The 27,165-nt window shown below is 40.8% G+C and overlaps 4 protein-coding genes across 5 annotated transcripts in view; 3 read left to right on the top strand and 1 right to left on the bottom strand.

Annotated features, from left to right (window-relative positions):
• Positions 1–213: 213 nt before the first annotated feature.
• LOC145457202 (uncharacterized) lies at positions 214–2,482 on the top strand. Its single transcript, XM_080335384.1, has 2 exons — positions 214–237; positions 626–2,482. The coding sequence occupies exon 2, from the start codon at positions 775–777 to the stop codon at positions 1,870–1,872; it is 1,098 nt and encodes a 365-aa protein (XP_080191510.1). The 5' UTR covers positions 214–237; positions 626–774; the 3' UTR covers positions 1,873–2,482.
• A 511-nt stretch (positions 2,483–2,993) lies between these two features.
• On the top strand, positions 2,994–10,627 carry LOC145457198 (protein LSM14 homolog B-like). 2 transcript variants are annotated; one of them, XM_080335378.1, is made up of 10 exons: positions 2,994–3,146; positions 3,212–3,387; positions 3,952–4,150; positions 4,249–4,348; positions 5,544–5,689; positions 6,347–6,511; positions 7,474–7,666; positions 8,514–8,746; positions 9,716–9,816; positions 10,150–10,627. In XM_080335378.1, the coding sequence occupies exons 1-10, from the start codon at positions 3,026–3,028 to the stop codon at positions 10,177–10,179; spliced, it is 1,464 nt and encodes a 487-aa protein (XP_080191504.1). In that variant the 5' UTR covers positions 2,994–3,025; the 3' UTR covers positions 10,180–10,627. The 2 variants fall into 2 exon arrangements, with proteins under 2 accessions (XP_080191504.1, XP_080191505.1); XM_080335379.1 differs by having other exon boundaries at positions 8,523–8,746.
• A 1,093-nt stretch (positions 10,628–11,720) lies between these two features.
• On the top strand, positions 11,721–18,559 carry LOC145457199 (cyclic nucleotide-binding domain-containing protein 1-like). Its single transcript, XM_080335381.1, has 12 exons — positions 11,721–11,893; positions 11,960–12,137; positions 12,581–12,618; positions 12,799–12,937; positions 13,005–13,171; positions 14,521–14,681; positions 15,547–15,608; positions 15,680–15,755; positions 15,886–16,018; positions 16,409–16,666; positions 16,726–16,793; positions 18,237–18,559. The coding sequence occupies exons 1-12, from the start codon at positions 11,878–11,880 to the stop codon at positions 18,363–18,365; spliced, it is 1,425 nt and encodes a 474-aa protein (XP_080191507.1). The 5' UTR covers positions 11,721–11,877; the 3' UTR covers positions 18,366–18,559.
• A 2,626-nt stretch (positions 18,560–21,185) lies between these two features.
• LOC145457194 (FACT complex subunit SPT16-like) overlaps positions 21,186–27,165 on the bottom strand; it is a 284,951-nt gene continuing 278,971 nt past the window's right edge. The window contains exons 17-25 of the mRNA XM_080335373.1: positions 26,821–26,956; positions 25,453–25,579; positions 25,276–25,394; positions 24,550–24,675; positions 24,229–24,417; positions 23,605–23,774; positions 23,159–23,288; positions 22,591–22,789; positions 21,186–21,489 (exon numbers count right to left, since the gene is read on the bottom strand). Coding sequence (XP_080191499.1) covers positions 21,386–21,489; positions 22,591–22,789; positions 23,159–23,288; positions 23,605–23,774; positions 24,229–24,417; positions 24,550–24,675; positions 25,276–25,394; positions 25,453–25,579; positions 26,821–26,956 — 1,300 coding nt within the window. The 3' untranslated portion in view covers positions 21,186–21,385. The remainder of the gene's footprint in view (positions 21,490–22,590; positions 22,790–23,158; positions 23,289–23,604; positions 23,775–24,228; positions 24,418–24,549; positions 24,676–25,275; positions 25,395–25,452; positions 25,580–26,820; positions 26,957–27,165) is intronic.

The following is a 27,165-nucleotide window of genomic DNA, read 5'->3' on the forward strand; positions in this document are numbered from 1 at the left end:
GCCTTAGCCGCGACACGTACCTTTTTCTTTTCTCCGAATTCTTGAATTGTTTATTATAATGAGAGAGATGAGAAAAAAGGTGTCAAGGAATCGCCGCAGCGAGCGACAAAGAGCCTCTGCACGAATGCATTGCGCCTATGCCGTGTAAAATTCAATTCGTAGCAGATTAATCGGACATTGGCGGTGTCGTCATCGTGGACCCATCGCTTTATCTGTGCATGGCTACTAAGTGCGTTGGTAAGTCGAAGCTTGACTGATGATCATGTTTTCGGGTTCGTTCGTAGGGTCAATGGTAACTATACAAAACGATACTGATCCTCTGAAGGTCAATGATATTTTGAATTGAAAATGATGCTAGGTAAAGCCGTAGAGGCCAGGTTTTGTGACTTATTATTACGAAGTATCCCTCCATAGAACGCGCTTGTCGCTTGCGAGTCACAGTGAGCGTGTGTATGCTATCCTATGTTAAGAACTGCAACTATAATGAAAACGGAATGGCAATCTAAACTTACATGCAGTCTTTATTTGATGCTTGAACTAATCCGAGTGAGCCTAGGGCTAATTTTAATTTCGATTTTAAAATGTGTTTCAATAATATACATGAAGGAGTCTCCTGTTCTTTTAGTTGCTAATATAAACTGAATGTGAATACCATAAGGCTTCGATGAAGATGGTATGGGCTGTGGTTGTGGAGGGAGAACACTGAACAGAACATCATTACTCGAATATTGAAAGATTGAGCCATTTGTTGATGTTCGGTCATCTCAAAATAGAATGAAGGACGTATGCCTGAGTTTTTTCGTGTTTGCGGCCGCTTGTAACTTGATAATTGGGGAACTTGTTGAAGTCACTTGCGGTACAAAATACTCTTCACTTCGCTTGAATGCTCCAGAAGGCAAACTCTTTGAAATCAAATGCGATCCCAAATGTGAAAGAGTAACGTCTTATCGAGTATATGGATCAGGGCCTTACCAAGCTGCTTCCAGCCTGTGTCTCGCCGCTGTGCATAGTGGGAATTTTGGCGATGGTGTATTCACAATCAGGGCTGTGGTTGGCTCTAAAGGTACATTTCGGGGCGCTTCTTATCAAAATGGCATCCGCTCAAAACCTAACCCTAGCAGCGCATTCTACGGATTTTCTGTTCTTTCCGTGCCACAAACTAATTTGTCTGCAAGCACTCCCGGTCAACTAGGAAACGTTCAAATGAAAGTGGAGACGACTTCAACGTCTCTTAAAAAGGACGCGCCTGCCACGTTACCGAATATCGATATTAGAGGCTCGTCAGCGCCATCAACGGACTTTAGTGACACTGCAACAAATGCATCTGGAATGACATCCAGTCCTCTGAATGATCACGGATTTCAAAGCTTAGAGACAACTGTGGTGACTCGCGAAGATGCCAGAATTGTGACCTCTTTGAAGAATTTCTTACGAAGCTCCACACTCCCTTCCACATACTCAGGTCCTGTATCTGGGACGTCACAAGTGGAACTTAATTCCCAAGTTATGTTTGAGCACTGGATTGAAAAGGTCGTGCCGGTCTCCATGTTTCTCGTTGGGGTTATGCTCACGATAGCCGGTGTAGTGTTTTGGCGATGGCGAAAAAAGAAAGGCAAATCCGCTAGAAGAAAATTGCCAGGAAGAAACGGTGACGAAGAGATGTGTGTATGTTACCAAACTCTCGACTCTTCATCACAAGGCCTCCTGTACGACCCAGAAACTTGCAATCGCCCCTGCTCCACTAACAAGGGAGGAGAGTCCTTTGAGCTGAGAATGGATGGCCAGTCATTCACCAATCAAACTGAAAAACTGAGCGATTGCTGTATAGAGAAATGTACGGGGGTGTGTAATCCACAATTGCTCGAGTTTTGAGCGACTTTTTTTGACTTGATGTGTCCAAAACTGTGGAATTCGTTTTCTTTCTCGTACGCCGCAGCTGTGAAATTGCATCTCCTCGGTCATTGAGATCCAATGCGCGAGGTTGCCTTATTTATTGAGCTTAGAGGCCTCAAGTTTGCTATGCAAATGTTCGGGCCCCGGTAAAAACTGGTTCACTGTTATTGTAGCTTTTCAAATTGTTCAAAATCGCCGTAAAAAGCCTTGGGTGTTCCAGACTGTCTATATTCTATAAATTCAAGATACACAATTCGCATGAATAGTAAGACACAATCAAAAACTATTCGAAGATTGGGATGGAATTCATAGTTACTTTACTTTATACAACCTTGTATGACGCGGTACATTAAGTTCATTCTTTTCAAAATCTTTTCACCATGAAAAAAATAAAAATAAACCTACAATGTCTTGATTATGATAATCTCTATGAAGTTCATGTTAGGCCTGTCAGTATAGGAACATTTTATCCCAAACACTGGAATTATTGTGTAAATAAATATTTGAACATGCAAGGCATTTGTGACAGCAATATGTTATATTCAACATGATGTAATGTCACAGCAAATTCTTTTATCACTGTAAAAGTCTTTGATTTGAACACTAAAGCCAATATGAGCCCAAATGTCCCAAGCATAGGGATATAATATGATACATTATAACTAGTGATATACACGCGATCTGTGCATATTCATACCGTTAGACATGTTATGTGATTGGATTTAATTCCTGCTGACTGCCTTGCCTCCCAATGACTGAGTTGCTAACAAGCAGAATCGGTGCCTGTCTGTATCCTTTATAGGTAAAAATAATGCCACGATCATTTTGTTCAAGCAAAACTCTATACTCTGACAGGAAGAATATGGTTGAGCTGAATACCATATGATATGAATGTGTGTGATTTTATCTTGCTTCTATGACCAAGTGCAGTCGATATGGCTTGAGACATTTGGAGCCCTAGTTAACCTGTTGAATTTGAGTCATTTCGACCATGTATTTACCCATTTATGTAGATTTGGTGCTGTAGTTTGGAGCTTTGAGTTGAATATAATTTCTCTCCGTATTAAAAGTACGCTAAGAATCTCTTTGACCATTCATACAGATTTTATGCTGTAGCCTATCTCATGACAAAATGAGTACAGGTACACCATACATTGGTAGTAGGATTAGCTTGGTGTCGAAAGCCAAGATACGATATGAAGGGACTTTGTTTTCTATCGATCCGGAGAATGCAACTGTAGCTTTGGCGAAAGGTATGCATCTCATTTTACTTTGTATCGTTAGTGATATGGACTTTCATGTATTTATGTCCTCATAGTGAGATCGTTTGGTACTGAAGACCGTAAAGCAGACTGTGTTGTGCCGCCCAGAGATGATTTATACGAATATATCATTTTTCGTGGGAGTGATATCGAAGACTTGACGGTATGCGAACCGCCGAAGCCGCAGCAACCGCCGGCGCCGATGTTACCGGCTGATCCAGCCATAGTGCAGGTTCGTTGCTTTATGATAGTGTGCTTATAGTGATGGTTAAGGTAGATAGATCGTTATTAAAGGGGCACTGGAATCTTGAAATAATTTGGTTTGAAATTTAATGGCTGCGGCAAAAAAGTTTTTTTCGTTTTGCCCTTCAATTTGAGACCACATCATTTTTAGAGTGCAGTGCCCCTTTAATAAGATTATAGGTGATAACTATACGAGATAGACCCAATGATCATTTCATTAAGGACTAAAGCGCAAGAGTTCATGAAAGTAATTATCCTTGGTGCATAAATAGAAATTTTCAAATTACAACTGCAGTTAGTTTTTTCCAAATTAATTTGAAATTAGAATTACTGACTTCATGAAAAGTAAAAAGTCTTCTAGCCCAGTTTTCCCTTAAAAACCGAAATATAGTCAGTAGAACTGCTCTGAAATTATAACCACTTCAGTAAGTAACGCAAACAGGCGAAAGGTACTTAGAAACTACTCTGCAGTACCCAAAAAAGCTGACGCTATTTTGTTACTGACCCCTATGTGCTTGAGTGTGAAAATCGAAGATTTTTTTCTACGTTTCAGTCTGCTACGTCGCAACACTCCGGCCTGCCGCCACATCCCCATTTGCCACCCGCGTACATGTCCGCGTACTACGGCATGCCCCCGTATAATATGATGCCGCCCGCACAGCCTCATATGCCTCTCAATCATTCCGCGCAAGTGGGGCAAAACGCGAGATTGCCCCAGACTGGTAGCACGCAGCAAAATTCAAAAGGATCTGGTAAGTTCTTATTGAAGACAACTCGAAAAATTTTTTTTCCAATTTTTCCTAATTAAAAATTGATAATTAGGCTATGTGACTAACCTGGCTATTTGCAGCAAATCCAACGTCACCATCTCCCGCGTCTCTGGATAGAGCTTCGCCGACGTCAGACCAAGGTATTCAGGCTGGCAACTCGATGGTACAGACGAACGAAAGGTGAATCTTGTTTTTTTTAATAATTTGTCCGTTTTCGAGTCAACAGTCTTCAACGTTTGTCAAGCAAATCCACGCCAACAGAAAGAATTTTGATTTCATTTAAAATTGCAAAATTAATTGTTCTCTTTGTGTCTGCACTAATTAATTGTTCTCTTTGTGTCTGCACTATCTCATGTTTTGAATTTTGTATGTCACTCTTTATCACGTCATTAGGGCTGGATACTTGAGTATCGATCATTATGATTTCGCAAGTAATATATATTTGATTTGATGTATATTTGGTATGCTTATTTCGTTTTACTTTGTGATAACGCTGTAGAGCGGACTCGAGCGGACTCGAATTTACAGTTATGTAATTTCCACCAACTTGGTGCTACCTGTTTCATCTGCTAGGTTTGAGTGAAGAATGGAAAATTTTTAATTCCAAAACGGACACTCGATATGTAAGTGCCAAATATCAAAAAAATAATTTCTGTGATAATTTTGGGATCACGCACCCTCTAGTGGTCATGCAATTTCACCGAACAAGCCAAAAATAGCTGATTTCGCTATATATCGATAACCGCTTGCACTAGAAAGCTGATTTTGGGCTTGAAAGATGCGTAAGCAACAAGTTTCTATCTTACTTCCATAGAACTTAGTCTTGAAAATAAACACAAAAAAGTTGCGAGCTAATTATCGATTTTTAGACCGTTTTTAGGTATAATTAGGCACTGAAACAGTGGGTACGATACAAGAAGCGTGTAGTGATCATCGGACTGATATTATGACTGAGAACTCCATGTTGAAAGCACATAAATTGCAAATCCATATTGAAAACACAAAAACTTCACTTCACCCTGCTGCTATGCGAGCAGTCTAGGTTTACAGCCTTCCACAATGGGAAATTGTGCTGTAACTATAATTGTTGTTGGTATATCAACTATATATATTTTCAGTACTTGATAAGATTTTTCTCTCTACTCGATGAATCATTGCCCCCAGTCCTAGTCATAATTTGCTGTTCTGACTGTTGTGAAACAAAGTTTTGGAATTTTCACATGATATCTGAGGGTAGCCCCTGATGAGTGTCATCTCTGAATGCTTCGGGTACATAATATCAATATATTGAGTTTTGTACTTCCAAGTGTCTCCTCAAATATGGCAACGTGCATGATTATAGATGTGCTCCAATCAACTTGAGAATATGTTGCAGCCATCAAAGTGAACAGCGGGCCGCGTCCAAAGACAGGGAGCAGGGTGAGGCGCACAGGCCCCAGCACAACGAATACAGGCCCCGCCAGCAGCAAAGACCCAACAACTGGCGCGGACGTAACGACGGCAGAGGGGACTTTCAAAGAGGTACTGGTTGCATGTTGACTTTTGATTAGGTCAAGCTTCTATCTTTTACAAGCCTGATTATAATATATAATATGGACGACCTGAATCATTCAATTGTGTTATAAGAGTATGGATGATGTGGAAAGTTTAATTAATACCTTTCATGCGAACACAAAGAATTATGGCAGATCTATAATTGGAAATCTCATCAAGATAATCTGTTTTTGACCCTGGTACTTATTTCATTGCACTTTGCGGCAATGTTGCGGGTTGTTGAGAACTTGATAAAAATGTCATGTTCACCAATTTGGATACTGTGATAGTGTGATAGGAGCAATTGAGGCTTAAAAGCTTCCACAGAGTGGAAAAGTATCAAAACTATTGTTAATAATATAACTATTAGTGGAATTTCAGTGCTTGAAAATGTTGTCTCTCACTGTTCTTTGATCAGTAATATAATATATTGCTGTGTGGCGTAACGCTAGTTATTATCTGTTAATGTAACTCCATGCTGTGTGCATGAAAGAGTTTTCTCTGCTGGCGACTGATTGTTGTCATGGAACTTTATTCCTGTTTCAATTTTTGAAAATCTGCCCGCGATACCAGGCATGACTATGTTGACAAGATATCAATAGTTTACAATTGTGGCGTGGTTCTAGCGTTTTTTGTATATCTCAGGCAATCGACGGGGTTCTCGTGGGAGATCTAGCAGGGGACGTTTTGGCGGGAACAGGAAAGACGACGTGATGAATTTCGAAGGAGATTTTGATTTCGAGTCCTCCAACGCGCAGTTCAACAAGGAGGATATCGCGAAGGAATTGATGGAGAAACTGAAAATAACAGGTTCATTTTTGTCTGTACTGTCTTATTGGCTCTTTATAAGCTGTGCTTATCATTACCCCGGGTCATAGTTGGACAACTAGAAGATTTTCAGATTTTACAAATTAAATCAGAATTATAGCTACAGTATTTTATCAAATTATATTAGAATCGGAATTACCGAATTCGGAAAAGCTTGGAAATTGAATTAAAGGGGCGCACTGCACTCTAAAAATGATGTGGTCTCGAATTGAAGGGCGAAACGGGAAAAAAAAATTGTCCGCATCCGTTTTTATCAGAACGCCAAAATCGGGCCTAGTGTATTCAATTTCTTTAGGACAGAAATCGATCATGTCTAACAATGCTTTAAACATAAGAATGGGACATGATCCATTTCTGTCCTGAAGAAATAGAATACGCTGGGCCCGATTTTGACATGAATCTCCTGACTGAACATCTTCCGTTGAACGCGGCATCTAAACCGCCTTGGCGTGTGCGACATATTTCCTTCGTAACATCGGCTGACAACTATATAAAGTTCGATCTCCGCGTGACTGCTCGAGCGTGAAACCCTTGTGGAAATTTCAATGAAATGCAGCTCCATTACGGTGGCGTTGTGTAGAAAACGGCTGCGGCCAATTTTTTTTTTCGTTTAGCCCTTCAATTTGAGACCACATCATTTTTAGGGTGCACTGCCCCTTTAAATTCCGGTTTTCAAAGAAACGCTGTTATAAATCGAGAGTTCACTCCCAGAAGCACAAAAATGGAGAATGTCCGTACACCAAGCCTAGGTCGTTTCGCACGACACAGATCCGTTGCATCTTCAGGAAAACCAGACACTTGATAAGAATTGAAATTAGAGCATAGAAACCTTTCACAAATTAGATTTCAACTAAACTACAGACGTTTCGCTATAATTCAACAAATTATGCTGCTAAGACGCACATTTGTTCGGAGTGTTATTCATGTACTCGTGACGCGCCCAGGCAAAAAAGAAGCCGGCTCTGAAAAGTCAAAAGTGGAGGAGGGCGCGGAAGGCAAGGACAGCGGGATCGACTCGGCGCACACCAACGAGACCGCGGAAGACTCTGACGACAGCGAAGAGCAACAGCCCACTTACTACGACAAGAGCAAAAGCTTTTTCGATAACATCACTTGCGAGACGAATAATCCGAGAGGGTTGGTGTACTTTTTTCCTTGTCACGCGCATCTCGGTTGTCGGTAGGGCTGGGCACAATGATTTGGGTCGAGTCGCAAAAGACAATTTTTTCGAGCTAAAAATACCAAAAGTATCTTCAATGTGATGGATAACGTGCATTATATTCTTTGCGACGGCACGAAAGGCACATATTTGAACTTTGTTATATCATATTTTGTGACGTCATAACGAGTGATATTCGAATCACTCAGTTACTCGATTTTAGCCAAGCCGTATTTGTCGGATATGGTTGGTAGGATTCTTCAGAAATAACTTTTTTTTTTCAAATTTTACAGGGCTACTTGCTTGAATTGTAATTCGGATTTATTTAATGAAAATGTATGTGAAAATTTCGAATAATTCCGAATATTCCACGGAATCGTTGGGTTGTCTGAAAAAACGATGCTTCGGAAGTTTGTTTCGATTCCGACCGGTAGAATAATTTTGGATTTGAATAGAATAGTATTTACGGTGGGAAATTCTTCAATTGTTCATTATAGATTTAACTACCGTAAATACTATGATGTGAAATCCTACATTTATGACATCAATGACTTTGCTTTTGCCAAATTTGTTCTGTATCGTTTTTTTCAGTCGGAATTGAGCCAAAATTGGTGTGTAGCGTTTTTTTTAGGAAATCTCGGTACAATAGCCAGGGCCCTGGTACAGGACTCTCGCAAGACTTGACCTAAAAATTTAGACTTTTTTGTCAAGTTGAAAAGTAATGGCCCTCGTTGTAGAGGATATTCATTCCTATCGTCTGTAGTTAAATTTGTGAAATCACTTACCGTCGGTCACTTCTCGTTGTCATCTCTGACAAAACCGCAGTGCATCCAGGGAACGCATGTCCTGGACCGAGGAACGCAAGCTGAACAGCGAGACCTTTGGGAACGCGTGGCGCGGCGGCAGAGGCCGCGGGTACAGGGGACGCGGCGGCTACCGAGGACGTGGCGGTTACTACAGAGGGCCGCGCAACTACGGCGGGTACAACAATTACCGGAACGACAATCGGAACTACAACGGTGGAAATTACAACTATAGAGGATATAGTAACAATAGATGTGAGCTCGTTTTTATAGACTTGCAACTACATATCGAACTAGTTGGTTGTCGGTGATAACGAGGGCGGTTTTTTTTACCTAAAAAACGGACAAATTTGACCTAAAAAATCAAAATTTTGACATTTTTTTTACCTTGCAAATCTTGTTTTTGACCTAGCATATGCAAATTATTCGTTTTCCCATATAATGTTAGAATTGTACTACTAATCTTCATTTCTGGTTGGAACTGTCTGCCCTTAAGAAGCCTCAAAAACTGACAAATTTTCGCATGAAAACACTTCATTTTAACGAAATCTGGCACTATGAAGAATTTCGGTAGTTACATCACGCATTATGATACAAATAATTAAAATCTGTTGTAGTACAACAAAAGATACTTTTCTGCATTCTCGGGTAAAAAGTGTCTGTACTTACTAAGTAGCTGGCGAAGATTGGAGAAAGAACGTTCAACAGCAGCAGTTGTTGGCTGACAACACTTAAGTTGCGGGTACACTGCTGGTGACAAACCGTGTTGCTTCGTTCTGACAATGTTATCTACATCACAATTATTCATCGTGCGCTTCTTGATATAAGAACCATGCAATGCCCACGCAGTCTTGCTTCAGTTAGGATATTGCGGTGCGTTGAGCATAACACCATGGTTATGATTCACAATGAGCAGACAAGGGGGCCGACCGCACCGGTAGGCCTATAAAGTAGGCTACAAGCTGTAAAATGTCAAATGATAAGTTCACCGATAGTGCAAATCTACGATGCAAACGAAATGCAGGTTGCAAACGAATTTGAACTTCGTAAACAATTTTAACATTTTTTTGACCTAACGCTACAATTTTGAAAAATTTTTGACGTGTCAAAAAAAATCGTACAAGTGATAACTATTGTTATTTTTTTGAGTGGTTTTAGTTAGTCGTGCATTTCAAAGGTAACTTGAGTACCATGTGTAACGCTTGCTTCATTTCTTGTTTTTAGCGTGGAACGATAGACCTGACAACGGTCGAGGCAATTGGCGCCCGCGCGGTCCTAGACGTCAGTACGACAATCATAGACCTGAATCTGAGAATAAGAACACGGTATGTTACACGGGCGCTGGATTTTTAATTGAAAGAATGAATAAAAAACATGTTTTTCAAATTCCGCAGGGGACCCCAAAAAAACCGCAAAATTTGATACGCAATGTTCTTTTTTTTAAACCTTGCCATTTAATGGAGTCTGCTGTGAAATTTGAAAAAGAAATTCCCGTTATTTTATTAAATCCAAAATATTCCACTGTGATTATGTCTTTTATGCAACCTAACAATTTCATGTAGTCTCTAATGAAACTCGAAAAATTCCTTCTTTCTTTTCTTTTTACCAACACTAGTATACACTATGCAGCCGTAACGCCCCAAACTTCTTGCTTTCAGAGACCCAGAGGAGAGAGTAACGCCTCATAGTTGACTACCCACGACGAACGATCGTTTATGGCCTACGACCTGTGTTCCAACCCAAAGTTGTCATCTGCGGCATCCAAACCTTTGCCTGGATGGTCAAATTCATCGTATGAAGCTACTGCAAGTTATTGCGGAAAATAAATACATTCACTTGGACTTGATCGTGGACGGAACTGTGATATTTGAGACGTTTGACATGAATTTTGTGCGTTTCCTCCTTTGGAATGATACCTGAAACGTCTGGTACGTGATGAAGCGAGAGTAGTGTTATGATGTGAGAGAGGTAAAAAAATACTGTTCCGTACATTCTGCTGCGCTGTATCGGTGTGAAATACCTGCTCTGTGTGCGGGTGACTTTGTTCTGTGCGTTATGTTGCGGTAAATGCTCGTTTTGGAATAGATGGAGGATGTGATTTTTTTGTAACGATAAAATCTTGCTTCGACTAGAGAATGTGTCTTTGTCTAGTTGTTGCCGTTGGGGTATTAGTAGTTGTTGATTTCGTCAATTTGATAGGTAATTATGGTGGACAGTGTTAGGCTGAAAATTTCCTGTGTATACAACATGCTTTCTGATAAAAACGGGGCTTTCAGTCTATTTCATTGAGTAGTAGCAGTCGGGTGTGCTGTGTTGAATCTAGCGATTGACAGTTTAAGGATTGCGGTTGTGAGTTATGGGAAGTACATGATGTACATTTTGCTTGAAACGTCAGTTTCTGCAGGATACACTTTTTAATACCACTCCGAACTATGATTAATGAGCAGAAGCAGCATCACATAATGTTCATTTCTGTATCGTCCGCACATCTCTTATCGCCAGAAGCGTTCCCGAGGACGTAATTCGTATAAAATATCGTATGGAGGCCAGTGTGAAATAGAACGACGTCTCTGTTTCATCACCATGTTGTGCACTAGTGGCTCTCAAATTGGGGGGAGGGGCGTGAAAACATCCGAGGCGCGAAGCAGCCTTGTTCTGGGCATGAATGCTGCATGTGTCGGTAAGCGAGATCAATATGTCAGATTGTAGTCCAGTAATCTTGGCTAGTATTGATTCAGTAGAAATTGCTTCTATTTCGATTTGAATGTGGACACCGGACATGCTCGACGACTGTCTGATAGCCGGCGAGATGTTGTTCCACCATAGCCTCTATAAAGGCTATGGTTTCACGCTACATTACAGCATATTTGATAAAGCTATGCGTTTTCTTGTATTCCGTGCTGATCATTTGGTAGATGTTCTCCAGGGACGTGCGTGTCTTGTAGTTGTGCGCTTTTGATTCCGAGGTGAAGTAGTTGAAACTTGTGGAACTGGGACCCAAGGATATCTAGATATATCCCTGCTGTGACCGCAATGGAACTGATACATAAACTTGCCAATTTCTGGATTCCTCATATTTTCTATGATGATAACATCAAATCTTTTCAGTAGGAACGAATCGAGGGGGCTTTGGCCCTTATAGGCTATGACTTACTGCTACCGATAGGTGAGATGAGTAATATTTTTAATAGTCTGCCTGACTGCACACGAAGCGCCTTGACTGTCTCCATGGAAATTAAAGAGGGGATCTCCCGTAAACGAAAACCATCTGAAGTCACTCAAAATCAGAATGGACAAAGAATTGTTCTAGTTTTTGGTAGCGATTGGATTATGTTTTGTGCGCAACAGGCAATTCGCCTCACACATTTTTGATTATAGAAAATAACATGACAGCTCGTTCAGGTGAGAAAACAAGGAACTAAGCATTTCTATTGTTTTCAAATTCGCAATTTTGCCCCTCCTTTTCAGACTGTACCATCGACCATGATCGTCTTCAAACACTAATGCGAGACGTAGTCGAATCCAAAGACAGTCATGGTCTTTTTATGAATGAGTATTCGTCGTTGTTTCTACCTTCAAAACGCCTGAAACCCGGGATACCGACGAAACCCACCAAAAGTTACATGTTGTCTCATCCTCTTTACGGGTAAAAATTTGGAATGCACTGTTTACTTCTCACATTGTGATGAATAGGTTTTTGCTATGATTGCATTTGTAACAATCCCTGCATATATTCACATTGAAATATGTGATTGTAATCAATATACTGCAATTGTATGCATCAGAATATAGCTTCTATTTTCTTCGATCGATTACTAAGCAATAGTATACTGTAACTGCGATCACTGTATCGAGATCGCATGACTCCTGATGGAGTTTGATTACGTTGCAATCGGCTTGTCCCTTTATCTAAGATTACAGCTCGATAGATTTATCGAATCAACTAAATCAAATTCAAGATAATATGTTTGACAGGCCACCAGTATATTACCCGAAATCATCAACATAACAATATGATCTCTGAGGTTTTTTTGTCTGGTTACATAGTAGGGGAATTCAATTGCAGTACACTTTATGCTTCATTAACAGGCAGAAACCGAGATCAAGAATGGGATTCCGAAAGGCAGGTGAGATTACGCTGTTTAGAATCATTCATCAGGATGTCTAAGTTAACATGCTAGATTGGTAAGCTATCCAATAGCTGACTGTGCCAGTTGTTCCTAATGAGATAATAGATAATAGGAGAACTATCACACATTTTTGAAGTCATACAATGCCAGCAAATTTCATTCACGAATACTTTCTAGCACCAGGATCTGCCCATTCCGACCGATTCTCGAAAAGCGAAGATAGCTACACCGAAATTAGCTCTGCCAATTCTATTTCCAAAGATAAAATCTGGCGAGAGAGCCTAGTTGCAGAATTATACGATATTCTCTCTATACTGTAAGTTGAATTCACTTCTTAAATAGCAAGAGTGCAATGCATATTACATCTTTTTTTCGTTTCTCAGCCCTTTCGATCGATCTCAAAAGGAACATAAGCGAGTTTACGAAATTTTCATTGACTTGGCGCCTACGGAACTTATTTCGAGTATTCTAAGCGTCGACAACAACAATGTTCTGGCGCACGCGACGAGGTCTGCAACGTTAGCCACGTATCCAGATACAGGGATAACAGGTTAATGCTTGCTGTAGTATTATTTTGCTTTCTATTTCTACTGAAAAAATATTGACGCTAAGGTAACAAATTTGTATATAAATATGCCTGACAAATTCAGTAGAGATGGTTGATATAAAATGTTCTTTTCAATTCTCTGTTAGTTGCTGACGATTACCCCTGACGAGTGTCAGCCGAAAATATTTGGGCTTTTTCAATATTTATGTACTATCTAATTGTGACAAATTTGATTTGTTAAGTCACAAACTGTTGGAATTATGTTGTAATTCGGCCCAATTTATTCTTTTAGTTGAAGGATTCATGATTCAAGTTGATTTTGAACCTAACCTAAATAGGTGAATTTGAAGCCACTGAGAATACGATCTATCACAGGGATTCCTGACCTGGGTACATGAGCCTTTTTAGGAGACCATGAACAAATTTATTGTCTTCAATTGTACAAAATTTAATAAAAATACTAGTACAGAAATAAGCTACTTCTAAAGTTTACTTTCTTCCCTCCGCCACCAAACCAGCAATTCATATGTGACAGCAAAAACAAGCATAACCATTACATTAACTGAATATGTATAAACTAGGGCGATTTTTTTTCCCCAAAAAACAGAAGATTTTGACCTAAAAAATCAAAATTTTAACATTTTTTACCTTAAATTCAAAATTTTGACCAAATTTGACCTAATATATGCAAATAAAGTGTTTTTCCACACAATGTTAGAATTGTACTACTTATCTTCATTTCTGGTGAGAACTGTCTGTCCTTACGAAGTAGTTTGTCCTGAAAAAAAAAAACTTTTTTGCCCCAAAAACTGATCAATTTTTACATGAAATAACTATATATACACCGTGCCAACCAATTTGTTTCATTTGGATGTTTATGATTCACAATGAGCAGACAATGGGCCGTCTACAACGGTAGGCCTATAAAGTAGGCTACAAGCTGTAAAATGTCAAATGATAAGTTCGCCGACAGTGCAAAATCTACGATACAAACGAAATGCAAACTGCAAAAAAGTTTCAACTTTGTTTCAATTATGACATTTTTTTACCTAACGCTACAATTCTGACCTAATTTTGACTTTTTTTGACATGTCAAAAACAAATTCTCCTAGTAATAACTAATCAATTTACTAACATGTTTAATGTGTGTTGTGTTTATTTCATTGTGTCATTCTAGTTACTGGTTACTGTTTATACCGGTTATTTCATTAACTTTCAAAGGGGCCGCATTTTAAAACGGTTAGGGATCCCTGATCGAATATTTTACGAGTATTACAGTTCTATTCAGAGCTCAAAAAATCACACTGACTTCCCATTTGATGACACGGAACACTTGTATTTATTTTTTCCAGTATTTGGAGAATCTGGATTATTTATGGTCATGAGAGGAAGCGTAAAACCTCTAACAATGCCGTACCTGAATGTTGAAACCGGCCAGTCGGAAGAATCAGCTTCAGTTGACGATGTTCAATCTCCAGCCATGACTCCAATATCAAAGAAAAGACATGCTAAGGTGATTCTTATCCGATGATAGATTGTAATGGAGACGTTGACAATAAAACTCCTGACATATTGAGGTTTTCTTCAATATGAATATATTATTCAATGGTATATTGATGTTCTGTACCTCCAAGAGTGTCTCACAACTGGAAATTGAGGTATTATCCTGCCTTGGGAACCATGCCAATTTATGGCAGTCTATTTGGGCGAGTATAGAGGACATAAAAGTAACCATTGATGATACTCAAAAGAAAATGCCATAAATGTCTATTCAATTACAAATAGAATATCTAAACTTTACAACAGCATATGCACAGCCAGGGTTTTATTGACTCAACTGGAGTCAATTTGTGTATTGTCTCAACTTACTATGGGACGTCCAAGACAGACATTTCATTGTAACTTTGACGAATAGTAAATTGGTAAATTGGGGCAGAAATTGTTAAGACTGAGGAAAATTAGTGTATTATGAATACGAGCCATTCTACATAACCCGAGCAAAGTTGAAAAAATGTGGGTTGACCCGGATTGTACTCAAAACCGAACAGTGTACACGATGACTTGGACTCAGACTCGAGTCACAACACTACGACTTGGACTCGGACAAAAACTTGATTTTCTATGAGCTTGAAAAATGGATTTCAACATTTGACGAAATGGACGTAAGCTACTAAATTCCATGCTGGTGACGTCATGTTTTGTGATACGATTATTGATATACAATGTTCTTTCCAATTCTCTACTACTTGCTGACGGTTACCCCTGACGAGTGTCAGCCGAAAATATTCGGTTTCATTTCAATATGAATATACCATTCAATGGTGTATTGAAGTTCTGTACCTACGAGAAGACTTAAACATTTTCTACATCAATTTCAGCTCGGTATTGGTCATTTTTTCGGCAGTTACAAGAGACCAGAAAACAAAAACACCAACTCAAAGTGAAGAATTACTATTTACTTATTCCAATCAATATTATGATTTCCAACAGCATCAAAATTTCTGTTTCCAGATCATTTTCAGTAATAACGAGCGAGCCGTGTCAATTTTTGAAGATATCCGCTCATGAATTCGAGAGGGTTTTATCGGTTAGTGAATTGCACTTGACACCTTGTATTCTGATTCATTTGAATCGTAAGTGCAGCGATTGTTGTTATCTTTGTGATTTGAGAGATCAAATCGTGTTTGGTTGTAAGACGCGATGTAATCTTGTCGCAGAGAATTAAGGAAAAGGAGCATTCGAAGAGGGTGGTCGTGATACAAGCTTGCAGGCTTTACAAGAACTGGCCCAACCTGTCAGTAAAAGCGCTCGCCTCGTGCATAGATTGGAGGAGTTATCCTGTTAACACTGGTAACTATGTTGCTGTCATATTACGCATTTCAATAAAACGACTCGAGTCCAGTCGAGTCACCAGAAATCGTGAGTCGAGTCATAACGACCCTGGGGTTGATCGCTACTCTGCCGATACGTCATTTCGACTAACGTGCGTAGATATCTGCTACATGTTTTGTATTCTGCCATTCGACCAATCGAGGTTTACAGTCATCCACAGCAGAAAATGGTATCAAAACTGTAATTCTCGTTGGTAAATAAATTCTTACTGTTAAGGAGCATATAATTGCACTGTTTGTAAAAGTACTTTGTACTCGATTCAAATTCGAGTACTCGTCATTTTATCCAGCCCCGGTTACAGCCGTGAACTTCATTCATTAGCCTAACATGGTATCATTTGGAACGCAGTTGTATTTGGCGAAGGAGAAATATGTCCTTTCATCGGTTTTATCAAATCCGGCCACTGCGAAGTCTACAAATCGGTCGAGGCGATAAAGAACTTCGGCAATCATCGAGTGAAAATGAAACGACAAGTGTGCATGGGCACGTTACAGTCCGGAGATTCAATCGGCGAAACCAGTTTGCTGTTTGGCGAGATTCTGCCTTGCACTGTCATAACACGCTCGCCGTTGATCATGGGTGTTATTACGGAAGTAAGGCTTAAAGGTATTGAACCCGGTTTTTTTGAGATTACCGATAGCTGATTCCAGTCTTACTGGTTGTAGAACTTGATGACACTACGAGAACGCTGTTGTCACAGTCGGCCAAGCCGTTGTTTCCAGATTTGACGGAGGTAAGATGCAAAAGTGACGAAAGAATCGATGTTGAGGCTAGCTAGACACAAGGGATGGTGTGAACGTGAGGTTTACGTTTGCGTTCTGTGTGTGAACCTCTGAAATTTAGAGGTTCACGTTCACAAACGAACCCTGGTAGGTTCTGCACTGTGAACCTTTTTCATATATTACAATTTTCACTTCATTATAGCATCTTTGGTTAAAATTTATTGCATTTCAACTGCGGGCCACTGTATGCATAAAAAAATTAACACTCTCAAAATCTCAAAAATTCTACTTGTTTTGTTACAAAAGTTTCCTCGAATATTTAGTCACTCTCAGCTGTCAGCTTGACCTGCAATCACACAACATCAAGAGCGAAATACACTACATGTAGGTAGTCAACGAATGATGCTTATTCAACCAATCAATGAAGTTGATATCGTTGTCTGATGTAAAGCATCTAGCAGGCGTATACGGGTTCATTCTTGATTTGATATGTTTATTGTATCATAAAAACCTAATCCGTGCGATTGGGGTGTTGGCAACTGCTGTATGACTTGTTAACGGGGTAATATCGGTAGCAAGTATGGAAACCCGTTTTACACTCTGCTCAATATCAACGTAGCAATACTCAGACGCCGAAGACATTGCCCGGTCTGGCCTGGACCGTTATCTCGTACGCTTATATTCCCTTGCAATTTCTCGTCGAAATGGTTGGCAGAGTGACGGAAGATATTGATTTTATGGGATTATTATATTATATCATTTGATTTCCCCAGTTGACACATTTGGCGACGTTTAAAACGTCAACATGTACTTCATCATTGTGGCATTATGTGACCCGAGTCGTCGCTAGGTATCGTGTACAATTGTACATTAATATAGGCTATCACTTCACTGAAATGTATGATTGGAATTGGCAATGTGACGTAACGAGGTTCACGTTCGCGTTCACTCAGAACCTTTCAAAAAGGTTCGCGTTCACACGAACCTGAACCTTACAGAGGTTCACACCATCCCTACTAGACACGGTACTTGCTGGAAAACTATTTCCTCGCGAAGCCACAAGTCGTTTTCTAAGTGTCTCGGTCTTGGCAGTGTCTGGACCATTGCACGTTAAGGCAGTATGCTAAATGCTCATTCATATCAGCTAATTCCACCTCCATGGAATGCTATTACTATCGCCGAAGCCGTATCAGCTGGTGAGGAATAGTGATGCTGCACACAGGAGAATAGCTAATTTTGAACAACATCAGCAACATGCTTAAACTGAAATCAATTACAGCCTTTCAAAATGCTTTACAAAGCGTTTTTCCGAAATCTCAAATCAGGTCGCGATTCTACTCGAGTACCAACGATGACTAATTTGTCCATCATGTTATGGATGGACATTACCATGGTGCCACGGCACCAGTAAAACAACTTCTCTAGCCGCTCTAATCCATCATTCCATTTCGCAGGACGTGATCGAACAAAAGTTCATCGCGCAAGAGATGAAGAGTGATTGGAACAAGCTGAAGCAGAAGGTCCTCCTGCAGACTGTGAATTATTGCGGCATCAGACCCGGATATGGGAAATGGTCGCAGTAGCATTTCATTATATTCTATCTTTATTCATTTTTAGCCATAGCCTTAGTAGCGAGGAGCAAATATTTCATCATGTGAGTATTTCTCTGTATGTCACTGTCCATTTTTGAGTTACTTGATGCACAAAGTTGATATTTTTGTGACTGCATTTATGTTGTTGTAATGACTCCGATCTAAATATATGTATGATTAATAGATGTCACTTCATTTTTCTGCGTGCTACCAAATTTGTCAGGAAAGTAACCAGCTGATCTTACCCAATAAGGTATGGAAATGTTCGGTTAGATGGCGGAGCATAGTTCTCCAAGAACCCGGCAATAACCTATTTTGAAATTCCCTGCACGAACATGACATGCCAACATCGCAGATGCATGGATTACTCCTGGTTATTTTGAAACGAGATTTTAGGTCGTGAGACTGTATAATGTATCCAAATCTGCAACGACTTTGATCAACACGGATGAGTTAGCGTAGTGGTGACGATAAGCGCCTGGTGGCCCGGGTTCGATTCCGCGATGGAAGTTATTCAGGGCTCTTCCCCCGCGTCTCTGTTCACACGGCGACAAAAAAGACCCGATGAAAGAGCGCACTTACAAGGAATGGAAAGAGCTGCGGATTAGATACTATATTCGAAGAAAGAACTGTGACAGAGACCGCGACTAGTAGTTCGGCATCCTCGTTCGTTACATTTCATTTTACATTGTGTGTTAGGGTGGAGTGAAAAAAACTTTTTTTTTTCAAATCGAAAAAGGGGGTTCTTTAATCCCGACAAATGACCTTAAACTTCAATATAAATTGAGTTTCGGGTATTTCCCCCATTCCTTCCACCCCACTCAAGGGTCCGACGACCACTCAGGGTCTTCTTCCACAGCCATACTGCAGATCTGGGGTCACCATCATCATCAATGGTTTATTAGATATTTTTATCAATCAATCAATCAGGTTTATTAACATTTTCATCGTTTCAAAAACATCACAAGACAGCGATACAATGAAAAGATAGGAAGGTGTCGAAATAACTTGGAGTAGCCTTTAAGATCAGACACCAACCATCTGTACAATACACCTCAAAATGCGTTACAATGAAAAGATAGGAAGGTGTCGAAGCGACTTGGAGTAGTTTATGGAATCAGACACCCGCCTTGGCCTAGGGCTAGGCGATGTAAAGAGAAGGCATGCACACTAGGGCTGTTCAAAAATAACTTTTTTTTTCGGATTCCAGCCATTCAGTGATTAAATTGTCAGGTTACCTTAAAAAACGCTGCACACCAAATTTGGTTCAAATTCTAACAAGTATGTCAACCCCATTAAATTGTTGAGCTGTCTTCAGAGACGACGCAAAAAAATTTGACTCAATCCGGACTAGTAGAAGTGGAGTTATTGGAGTTTTTCGTTGATAATCCTCCAATTATCCTTGATTGGTGGATAATTCGAGAATTATCAACGAAAAACTCAAATACCTCCGTTTCTACTGGTTGGAATTGACTCAAATTTCATTTGCATGGTCTTTGAAGACATCTCAACATTTTCATGGGGTTGAGAGAAAAATTTGAATTTTTTTTTTAATTTTACGTAGTAAATTAAAAATTTTAATTGGCTCTGCGGACGCTTAGACATGTTCGAATTGAATCAAATTTGGTGTGCAGCCTTTGTTGTGGCAACCTGACAATTTATTCAGTGAATGGCTGGAATCAGGAAAAAAAAGTTATTTTTGAACAGCCCTAATGCACACTGAATGAAAAGTAAAAGAAGTTGATATAGAAAAAAGCAAGCGACAAAAGTGGGGCGGCATGTCATTGAAGGCGAGATCGATAGGTCAGGTCATGGTCCGGTAATCTTGAGGATGGAATAGTAAATGGTGGCAATCCCCTAAAATCAAGGTCATTTGTCGGGATTTAAGAACTCCATTTTTTCGATTTGAAAAAAAAAATTTTCACTACATCATATTGTGTGTGTCTTGTTCGGATAAAAATCATCTTATTTATTTTATCCTGCTAAAAAATGTGACTCCAACAGTCAACAGAGGTGTTCAGTACCGGAGTACTCAATTTCCACGACCGTAGCAAAACCTAGATTGCTTCCTTCCAATTTTGTACTTACGCAGAATTTCATGTTCTGCTTGCGTGTGACTTTAAGCAGCTCTGATTAAACACGGAAAGTGTGTGAGCCTCGAGTAAATCTACTTTTTTGAAGCTACCACCTCAACTACTTCTCAGACATTGAACCATTGTTTTGACGCATTGGAAATCGCTACTGCACCAATATTTGAAATTTATAAACGCTGACCACCTGATCCCAGGAATCCACAAAATACATTCAACTACAGTTCAAGCAGTCTGACACCAGACTGTACTAGTTGCTCAAATAAGCACAGTGCCTGTAATCTAATTAGGTTGTGATCTGATCTCCGCTTTTTCATATCCGTTAGTCTTGATATACCTACATCTTGCCATAGTTACTCGTATACAACTCAGCTGGGTGGCGACTGGATCTAAGACCTTCCGGTCCCCCGTCGCCTCGCAATCCATACCAAATTACGTGTTGTGTTTGTTGGTGAGATGAATAAAAACATACTGACCGAAAATGCCGCAGAACTCTAGTGCAATACTAGCCGCCCCGATTTGGCATGAATTGGACTTGATTAGATTTCGTAGTATTCGCAACTCGGTGATTTTAAGTTAATTTGGAACTGGAAAAACCTCTAACTATAATTCTAATCTCATTTAGAAAAACTGAGATTTTTCTAGTCTGTCTGACACACATAGGGAATCTAACCTTGCAAAACCTAAACTCGCTACATCAAAAGACTCAAAACACGACACATTCGTAAGATATCGCTGCAATCAGTCAATGCCGCAACAAAAACATCGGCCAGCAGCTACTAACAACGCGTAAAACAGCAACACAGAAACGACGAGGACAGCCGGCATTGTTTGCTCGAGCGGCCCCGTTCAAGTCAAGTTGCATTCGGGCAGTAGTGTTTTTCGCAAAGGACGCGTTTCAGGCGTTTTCAAACGTTCGATTCAATGGCGCCTTTTTTTCGATTTCTTAGAGCTGCCGCCGTCGTGTTTCCTTTTCTTGGAGCGAGAGTCGTCCTCGTTCTCGTCGGCACCGGCGTTGCGGTCAGCTAAAAATAATAAGAGTGCGTTATTAACGGCGTTTTATTGTTGCTGACGTCGCATTTGGTGATATGACTGTTGATGAACAACGTCCTTTCCAATTCTCTGCTAGTTGCTGACGATTACCCCTGACGAGTGTCAGCCGAAAACATTCAATATGAATATTATTGTTGAGCCGTACAGTATCATCACGTTACGCAGTAAATCCAGCAATTCAATCTCTAGAATTGCTGCTTCTACTTGTAATATCACGGAAATTTACGGCGTTACATCTGCTCGAGTAGCAGTGCTCTGGGTTACGAGTTACTTTGAGTTGGAACTAGATAATTGTAGTTGTCAACTGACAACAATTTCAGCGAAATTTAGGCAATCTAATTTTATCAACTAATTTGTGACGTGCTTCTCATGTAAATCCTGATCTGAGTCCCAGCATTCCTGAAATGCAACGGGAGAATTGTATAATGCGAAACGGGCCAAGCTTGCTGTACACGCGTGCAAATATTCGCAATTCCCTGGCTTATCAGGATGACATATGATTTGATTTATAAACAAAGCTTATTCAATTTCCAAGTTCTCGCAAATCAAGTAATCTAATCCACATTCAATTTTGAAAAAAAGTGTAGCTGTAATTCTGATTCTAGTCTGATCCTGAAAAAACTGTAGCCATATTTTTAATTCTAGTCCAATTTCGAAAAAAAAATGCAGCTGTATTTCTGCTCCTGGTCTAATTTTGAAAAAAAAAATGCGGCTATAATTCTAATTCAAGGCTAATTTTGAGAAAAACCTGGAGCTACAATTCTAGTTCTGGTCCGATTTTGAAAAAAGTGCAGCCATATTTCCAATTCAAGTCTAATTTCGAGAAAAACCTGGAGCTACAATTCTAGTTCTGGTCCCAGATTGAAAAAAAAGTGCAGCCATATTTCTAATTCTAGTCTAATTTGGAACAAGAAGTTGTGTAGCCATAATTTTAATTCTAGTCTTAATTCGAGAAAAACTGTAGCGATGATTCTAATTTTAGTTCAATTTGAAAAAAAAAATCAGCTAAAATCTTGATTATAATCTAATTTGAAAAAGCTGTTACGTAAAACGTGGCAAAAGTCGCAGCCCACCTTTGGCGGCCTCCTCCTCCAGCTGGTCCCAGTCCTTCCCGCTCTCCTCCCCGCTGCCCAGGGACTCCTCGTCGAAGGACTCCTCGTCCTCGCTAGAGTAGTCTTCGTCGCTGTCCTCCTCGCTCTCGGAGCCCTCCTCCTCCCCGGACTCTTCCGGCACAAAGTCGTCTTCCTCCTCGGAGTCGTCGTCGTTCTCGGCCTGCCAAACGGGAATCAATGATACGCGATATTAATTTTCAAATTTTACAACGTTCTTTCCAATTCTCTACTAGTTGCTGACGATTACCCCTGACGAGTGTCAGCCGAAAATATTCGGGTTCATTTCAATATCAATATTCTATTCAATTGTATATTCAAGTTCTGTACCTCCAAGAAGCTCTACCAATGATTATGAATATATTATTCAACTGCACATTGAAGTTTCCAATATTCACTTCCAAGCACATACATTTGTCTTAATAGTATTTCGGGTTACATTCGATTTCGAGGTTCACAAGTCGGCAATATTAGTTTTCAAATTTTACCCGTAGCCCAAGCTAAAAATCTCGAACGCGACCGGCGTACTTACGTCGCTCTCGGGCTCGAGAAAGCTCCAGCCCCCCTGCTCGAAGAACTCTTCCGGGGCGTCCACGATGGTTTTGAGGATTTTCGGCCAGTTCAGCGATTGGACCCCGTCCGTGTATCGGATGTCGCACGAGCTTGAAAAATAGGAAGATTCGTTCTGCGTTTGTTTATTTAAAATACATCGTGCCATACAAAACACAATATTGCGATACAATCAAAGAATAACATCTGAGTTTTTAGATATGTAATTTGTAAATATGTCTAGTGCCCCAGTTACGGAGTGAAACTCAGAGTATGTTAGAAAACTGCAATATTGCAGCCCGCGGTGCCTACCAATCTGAAAAAAGGGGCCGATTTGGTGACCCCTGGCCTAGAACAAGAGATACGCGCACTCAATGGAAAATTACGTAAAAAGGACAAGCGATGAAAATGTCGTATGTGGGCAGTTACTTGAGCCACTCCCTGATCGGGTCCAGAGACTGCATGGGGATGGAGTTGATGATCTCCGCCTTCCTCTTGTAGTCCTTGAAGATGATGGCCATATCAAAATTCTTGATGTGAAACTGAACACGCTCGAAATGCACAAGCTCGATGTCGTCCAGGCTGACCACGAAAGCGGGCTGACGAAAACGAGACAGTTAATCAAACATAGTGCAATTAGGATTTTTAATTGTAATCGCCAACAGAGCACATTCGAATAACTAATCGTAATCAATTATTTTAAATATCCAATCGATAGTTTTTGCCAAAGAACGATTCAAGAATTCACAAATGACCGTAATCGATTGTATGAAATTCACAGACAGTAAGAACATCAGATTTATAAACTCCACTGCCTACCATTACATCACAAGTTATGTGCGGTAGATATTTGATATAGTAGCACTGCATTCGAAGATGTGTCAAGGTTCAAGTTCCAGTGAGCAAAACAATTGCAAATGTAATCGAAATCGTACACAAAATTTATCTCCTATTCATAAGTAACCATAATTTAATACATTGATGCAATCATCGCCTCATGTCAGTTGGCGATACCATCATACAGACGTCACGCTGCAGGAACAAGTCACCCACCCATTCGACAACGTTAATCAGCGCCGTCGACGTTGGCTGCAGCATGCAGGTGCTACGAAAAGGCACGCCGTAGAACGACAGGTCTCGGAAAGGTGAGTCGAATTCCAGCTCTCCCTTGGATATCGCCTCCACCTTGTCGATGAAGCTTTTGAAACCGCTGTTCAGCTTGTGCCGCAATTCTCTCTCGGCCTGTCAGAGGGAAGACGAGAGAACAGTGAAAGAAAAAAACTGTTGTGTTCCCCGGTCAAATCGAAACGCCATGCCACGAATTACTGAACTGCAAACTGCAACGAAATATTGAAGATAGAATTCGCATCTCACCTGTTCGGCGTAGAGGTCGTCGCGGTCTCTCATATGCTGCATCTTGCCGAGGTCAGTCGTGATCTCTCCCACTTCCGTGTAGAACTGGACGTCCGAGTGACGTTTCTTCCCAAACATGATCGCGTTCTAAATACGGAGCATTCATCGTCAGAAAAGTGGCCGAGTCAAGTTCGAGTCCAAGTCAGCGAGCAGAGGGTCGATTCCGAGTCATGGTATTATGACTCGAGTCCAAGTCATTGCGTTGAGTGCTCAGTCTCCAGGTAAAGTCTTGTAAACCCACTTTTTATGACTCTGTTTGGTGATATCAAATGGTTCGCATTTATAGTATACTAATTTTCCTCGCTTTTAGCAGTTTCTGGTCGCATTTTCAACTACCAGTACCAATAGACGAAATTCCAATAGTGGGATTACTTTACTATTCTTCGAAATTACAATAAAATATCGGTCTTGGCCCTCTGAATCTCCACTCTCGAGTCATATGACTTGGTTTGAGTCATGCGCAACGACTCCAGTCAATCCACAGATTAACTCGAGTCGAGCCATTTCCGAATTTTGAGAAAATGACTCGAGTCAAGTCGAGTCATCAGAAAATCGTGACTCGGGTCGAGTAATTACAATCCTGGGTAATATCATAATGAATGCCACCTTAAGAACTCAGCCCTGTCAGACACTCAATCCGGGCCAGCTCTAATTTCGTAACGCGCATTCCAGCGAAACAGTACTCGCCTTCAAATGAAAATGTAGCACAATGATCATCTCGTGATCGCAAGGCTGAAACACGGCGTGCCGGATGTTGTTGTACAGGATGTCGACCTTGTCGCCCCGAACCGACGTGTATCTAAAGCCTGAACGAGCGTTCAAATGAAATTATGTACCGTAAATTCCCAGGCCAGCGAGTTATACCATTGGTGTGCGCTTCCAGATGGCCCTGCATACGTCTCTGCGCGATGTTCGGCCGGATGAACAAGTCTTTCAGTTTCGGATTACTCTTGTTGGGATTGACGATCAGTTTGTCTTGCTTGACGATGCCCTGACGGAGAACAGCAATCGGGTATTAGGAGAGTTCGCAGACTTACGAGCATGCAGGTTCAAGTTATGGGTTAGGTACTGTAATTTTCCATGTATAATCCGCAAAATTTTCACGATTTTTTTGCCCTAAAATCTGGGGGTGCGTATTATACATGGGTACAACAAGCCTTGAAAAAAATCTCCTTTGATAAAGAACTTGAAATCACACCTTTCTTCATGTTTGTTTCCAATCGCGCATCACTTTCAGCCATCGTGCCCAGTAATTCGTATTATCAGTGTAACGCGCTACCAATTAGCAAAAAGCGTGTTGCCAATCAACGTGAGTCGTCTGCACAGCACGCAATCTCCTGCTGAGTTGGTTTGCCGTTTGTACGCGAGCGAAATTAGGTCATTCATTGATTGCTGAACGCGCGCACGGCCATCCTCGCTAATTCATTGACAGGCCATGTGCGCAAAATAGAATAGCTTGGGTAATCAGTCGCACCTCCAACAGGCGTGGTGTGCACGACATAACCGTTGGCCTGAGCAATCGCATCTGACCTCGTGCGCAAAATGTCGCGTCGCCGGCCTGGCAGGCTTTGGCTGCTATCTACTATCGTGTAGAGGCAATACCGTTACTTGTATAATGATCAACAATCGCATCTGTAATAGGCCTCGTGCGGAAGATATCATGTCGCTGGCCCGAACTATCGCGTCGCCAGCCTCGCAGGCTTTGGCTGCTCTCTACTATCGTTTAGAGACAATGCCGTTAATTGCATAATGATTAGCGATGGTATGGTTATGTCATGATTGTTCGACAGGGACATCGCAAAACAGAACAACATCGTGTACTAAAACACAGTTATTCATGTACTGTGAATGCAGGGTGCGTACCATGCATGGGTACAGGCTTTTTCCCAGAATTTGCATGCCATTTTAAGGGTGCGTATTATACATGGGGGCGTACTATACTTGGAAAATTACGGTATAAGGCTTGGTTCAAAGGTGGTCCGCCGTATCGCATTAACGATCACATCTATTTGTAGTGTCTTGTCTCACATTTACGCGTACTTCAACTTCCGCTCGAGTAGAAACTCTGAGTGCCTCGACTTCCTCTGGTTCGGTGAAGGTTATGATTGAAGTTAGGTTAAGGGGTAATTTCGGGATAATTAGGTCGCGTGCCATCGTTTTTCATTGTGCCGCGTGCTCAAATTTCGGGCAACCAGTGGAGTAAGGACGACTGAGTGAACGGCAGACCCAAACCTCGCGCTCTTTCTCTTCGGCTTCTCGCGTCTTGAATTTTTTCTGCACGTCCTTGATCTGTCGGAAGGCCAGCTGCAGATTGGCGGCGGGAGGCTCGGACCGGCCAGGGGTTTTACCGGCCAGGGCCCGGTAAGTCCTGCAATGTAAGCGGAAACCAATAAGCAAGGTCGGCAGGCTTGAACAAACTACCGATAACAGATAGTTGACGGTTCTGGTAGCAAATTTTGAAAAGTAAGGAGTTCTAATTATAGTTGCAACATTTGAAAAGCGAGTAGTTCTAGTTGCAGCTTTTACAGAGTGAGTAGTTACAGTTCTAGTTGAAGCATTTGAAAAGTAGTTCTACTT

This window comes from Botryllus schlosseri, chromosome 15 (assembly GCF_051294905.1).
Source record: "Botryllus schlosseri isolate E-star chromosome 15, Bs_hap1, whole genome shotgun sequence".
NCBI classification, from domain to species: Eukaryota; Metazoa; Chordata; class Ascidiacea; order Stolidobranchia; family Styelidae; genus Botryllus; species Botryllus schlosseri.